Genomic DNA, 5,000 nt, shown 5'->3' on the forward strand with positions numbered 1-5,000 from the left:
GCTCGCTAACAACTTACAACTTTGGCAGTGCTAAATTATGCACGAAGGCATTTCACTTCGTAACCCAGGGAATGGTGGTGGTGGTGTGTGTGTGTGTGTGTGTGTGTGTGTGTGTGTGTGTGTGTGTGTGTGTGTGTGTGTGTGTGTGTGTGTGTGTGTGTGTGTGCTGGTGCGTGTAGGAGCAAGCAGCTTACAGATATCCAATCCCCTGAGATGAGTCTTGACCGACAGAGCCGAACGCTAAGTCGGGCAGCCACGCCAGAGAGACATTCATGGCGTGGCGGCGGCGGCGGAGGGGGCGATGGTGTGATGATGCACTGGCAGTGGTAGTGATGGTGGCGGTGTGGCGGTGGCGCAGGTCCCTAACACCCTTGCGGCACACTAGCTCCCTACAGACTACTACGCTAAGTCTCCTTCACCTTCCCTCACCGCGCGCCACCTCGGTGCTATAGTTTACCTGGCGCAGCTCCCTCCCAGGTGTCGCGGGGCTCCCGTGACCCAGTTCCCCTCCCCTCTCTCCCCTACCATGACGAGTTGGCCTCCCTCTGTGGGGCACACCGCCTCGCCCACTCCCCTGCATGCTCGGTGGTTCTGATGCACCACGCGACATTCTTGGCGCATCCTTGCTCCAGTACCCTGTCATTATCAAGGTGCAGATTGAGAGAGAGAGAGAGAGAGAGAGAGAGAGAGAGAGAGAGAGAGAGAGAGAGAGAGAGAGAGAGAGAGAGAGAGAGAGAGAGAGAGAGAGAGAGAGAGAGAGAGAGAGAATATGCTTCATAGGAAATGAAAATATCGTTTATGATAATATTCGTGTTGCAAATGTTCCACTGTTGTTGTTGTTGATGATGTTAATGATGATGCCAGTGTATTCATTATTACTGTCATCGAGATCACAGGATAATGATATATAATGAAACTAAGGGAAGCTGCAAGAAGGTATCGAGCCTACACGTGGCAGCTCTCGTGACTGCCAAAATCACCGCCATCACCGCCGTCGCCATCAAGCAGTCATCAATCAGTCACGGCAGTGAGCGGGTTCACTATCTCGACGTCGCAGCTCAAAATACAGTTAGGGGAATTAGTTTACCAAGAAAATAAACAAAGGCTTGCTAGAAATTTATCCTCACCTCTTCCCCCTCCAGCTACACACCCGCCGCCCAGGCAACGTGTGTTTGTGTTCGCCGCCCACGCCCCTGTGTGTACAGGACGCCAGTCACTTCGGCACGCCCATTACCGGATGACGACCCCAACCATACAGGCTTACTTCCTCTATCCATATTTCTAATTAGTTTCATTACGTATCGTCAGTTTCCTTTGTTGCTCTGCTTGATGACGCAAATCAGTACGAGCGATGAAGCATAAATCACTTCATCTATCCATCCTTACTGTTTGACCTTTTGTCTTGTAATAATCACTCATATTACTAATCGTTAATATCAATTAACCTTGTTAGTCATTGTATTGTTTGATAACGTACACCATACTTCACTTACCTTCTAATAATCACTTGCATTACTTGATATTGATATTGATAACATAATCCAGGCGACAAGAGCACTCTCACTCAGTATGCTATATTTACCTTCTTATCGCTTGTTACTATTTACAAATTTCTGCACTTCTTGATAACATAATTCGTGTAGAGAAGAGAATGTTTACTCAATTTATCAGTATTTCCTTCTTATTCACTTGCATCCCCTGGTGTTATTATTATCTCATTAGTTGTTGCACTCTGCAAGCAACTTGTCCAGGCGACAGGAGTGCGTTCACTTACTCTATCACTGTTTTCCTTGCTATTCACTCGCACCGCTTAGTATCCACCTCACTATTCATTGCCCTGTTTGTTCTATCACACACTACACACCAATACGATACCATTGTTTTTATTTTACCACTATTAAAGCTGAGAGATCAAATGTGGATGCATATATATTATTATTATTATTAATAATAAATTATTATTATTGGAACCTGCCACGTTCACGTCCACTAAACATCCAGAGGCAATAACAAACATAACACACAGTCGTCTCTCTACATCCCATCCCTTAAGATGCATCTCACTAATGGCCAGCAGGTGTCACGCTCTCCATTCATTAATTATCCCACCAGACATGACGTCACCGCCTGGCCTTCCTCCACAATGGCGAGGCGGGTGGCTGGGACCGATCAATATCTAACCCTCAATTTATCATCCTTTCATTCCTTTCATCTATCCCGTGACTCGTGTTCCCGTGTTGGGCGGTGGTTTAAGTCCTTCTTGCCGCTGCCGTGCGTGGGGAAGGGGGAGGTCGAGGGTGGGACAGGGGGTATAGGGAAGGGCGGCAAGGAACGCCAACAAGCCGGGAAATGAGGGTGGCAGCGCTAAGATATATAACGCCATCAACTTCTTGGCACCCTCCCCCGCCATCACAACTAAACCGTGCCGCCCCCGGGGACCTCTTCCTTTTTTCACGGCCCCGGCCATCACAGCCGCCTATACAAATATTGCATCATCAACCGCAGACTCATGAGAAGAAAGTGGCGGTGTCAGGCTGCTAAACAAATAGCTAATAAACATGAGTCATCATTTTCAGCTGTTTTTTCTTTCTTAGTTGAATGAAATTGTTAAAAGACACTAAATTTCTATTCTTTTGACCCTATTTTGCTTTGATGTCTAAAATAGCTATCAGATACTCAACCATTAATCTTTTTATCCTTCTCTCTCTTCTGTAATATGTGAAATGGTCATTCAATTTTCTGCCATCACTGTGAGTCTGAAGGTTTCCTTCACTTTTCCTTATTTTCCTGTATTGTCAATTTTTTTTTCCTTTTCCCTATAATCATGTGTTCCGCAAGTGAATATATATATTTTTCATTACCTATCGATCTTGAGTCATTATCCTTATCAGCAAACTGCTACGGACGATTATTTCCTTTGTCGATTCCCAAAAATGAACAAAAAAACTCACGGGAAGCAGCAAAGTTCAGCCAATACTGCAGCCTGTTTTCCCAGAAGACCCTGACGTTTTTTTTTTTCCTTAACGTAACCATGTGCTTGCTTTAACTTCTTTTCCTTTTTCTCCACGTGGATATAATCTAGCATGGTGGTAAGAGCGGAAATTTACTTACACGAACTTGCCGAAACACCGTGGAAATTTTCCTCTAAAATAGCAAGTAAAGGGAAAGGAAAGCGAAGCAAAGCATTTCCGTGGAAGGCGAGACTCGTTGGCAAGTAATCTAGACATCTACAAGTCCATAATATTTCTTTTTAACATTCTATATATAAACCTTACGTACATTACCTGATAGATATAGATAGATAGATAGATAGAGAGAAAGAGAGAGAGAGGTGCATCTGTTCAAATAAGAAGCCAGACAGGTGTACGTATACATATTTGGACAGATTTATACACAAGTGGCATGCCGACAAAACACATTTTTTAAAAGCATATATACTACGTCTTTTTCGCTTCTTGTAGGTCTGTCCAGGTTGTAAGTGCTGAGTCATAAGGAAGCTATAAAATGTTACACAAATTTATGGATGGCAATGATAGGTGGGAAGAGGCAGGTAGGTGTGTGTGCTGCTTCCTTCAATGATTCCCACGTGTAGGCCAGGCAGGTTCATGCGGCTTATTGATCATTGTCAGAAGAAGAAACATTTACCACTGACTGACTGAAATACCGCAGAGAGAGAGAGAGAGAGAGAGAGAGAGAGAGAGAATGGAGTACGTGCATGGCTACAGAAATCATGTAGAATTAGAAAATAGTATACATAAGGGAATTGGAAAAAGTGGAGGTGGATTCGTGAACATTTTCAAGCACTACCAAGTAAATATTTCCTGGCACTAGCGAAGGAAGTGAATACGTAAGGAGAGGAGGAAACGGTGGAGGCGCATTCATGAACATTCTCAAGCACTCCAAGCAAACAGTTTGGATCACAGGGCACCCCGCTACGGACATACCTACCACAAGATAAAAAACGCTATAAACCCACACAGAAGATAAAGGGTCGTATAATCTGACATTGAGACGTCTTATCTTAATCTTTTTACAATCTCAATGGGGATTTCATGGTTCTAGTGATTCTTTATAGACAAAGGGGAAAAACACCTATGAAAATCCCATTATCTCTGCAGGACTGTGAAGAAGATATCACACTGACCTATGATACGCACAACGCGCACCATGGTTCTTGGTTTGAAACCAGGAACATTATCACACAAGTTGTCTGCGTTCTTACTGTATACTAGGCAAACGGCCCAGCAACCAAAATCACGACTAATCAAAATATGATTTGCATTATTTTATTACTAATATACTGTATAATGGAAATGATCTATATTAACATTATGCAATGCTGAAAAGTCCTCCCAGAGCTATGTGGTTATCTCTTCAAATATCTTTCTCTTGTATATTTTCTTTAATGCAAATATTCAAAAAAATATTCAAGTTTTTTGCGTTGAAATCAATTTTATTACATATTTCACTTACTTTTTCTATTGGGGTAGCATACGGAGAACCGGAATGGATATCAAGCCATTCCAAGTTTGCTCCGCAAATCTCGGACAAGTTCCAGCTACCTCAGGCCGATGTTCCTCGTTCCGTGTATCATACATAGGCCAGTGTGATACCCCCTTGAGAGAACACAAACCACTTCAAAATGCACATGACTCTTTAATTTCTTCAGTAGCAGAACGCGTTTTCATATTCATTCTGGTTACTATTTGGCGCGATTTTATACAGCTTCGAAAACATATATTGGGATTAGAATAATAAAGAGTGGCCATTAATCTTTTGATCTCCATAGACCCTTCCTAATGCAAATAAAATCATCTAATCATGCCCAGGAGTTAACTCTTCTAAAGGGAGGCGGTGGCATAGTGGATAAGGTAGTGAGCGTGGGATCGGGCAGACGTCCACGCGTAGGTTCGAATCCCACCACGTACCGCCTTAAACACTTTGCCATTTGTCGAGTGGTTTAAAATTACCTACATGTCACCATACCCAGGTTCTAGGTG

At 43.3% G+C, this 5,000-nt stretch overlaps 1 protein-coding gene across 3 annotated transcripts in view; it reads right to left on the bottom strand.

The window, feature by feature from the left end:
* The window catches only part of LOC123504764 (protein Aster-B-like), a 135,794-nt gene that overhangs the window by 113,001 nt on the left and 17,793 nt on the right, over nt 1-5,000 (bottom strand). The window contains exon 1 of one of the 3 annotated variants that reach the window (XM_045255569.1): nt 195-375. The exons of the other annotated variants lie outside the window; for them this stretch is intronic. Within the exon in view, the coding sequence (XP_045111504.1) occupies nt 195-274 (80 nt within the window). The 5' untranslated portion in view covers nt 275-375. Of the gene's footprint in view, nt 1-194; nt 376-5,000 lie in introns of those variants that run through there. 3 annotated transcript variants of the gene reach the window in all.

Source organism: Portunus trituberculatus, chromosome 17 (genome assembly GCF_017591435.1).
Source record: "Portunus trituberculatus isolate SZX2019 chromosome 17, ASM1759143v1, whole genome shotgun sequence".
NCBI classification, from domain to species: Eukaryota; Metazoa; Arthropoda; class Malacostraca; order Decapoda; family Portunidae; genus Portunus; species Portunus trituberculatus.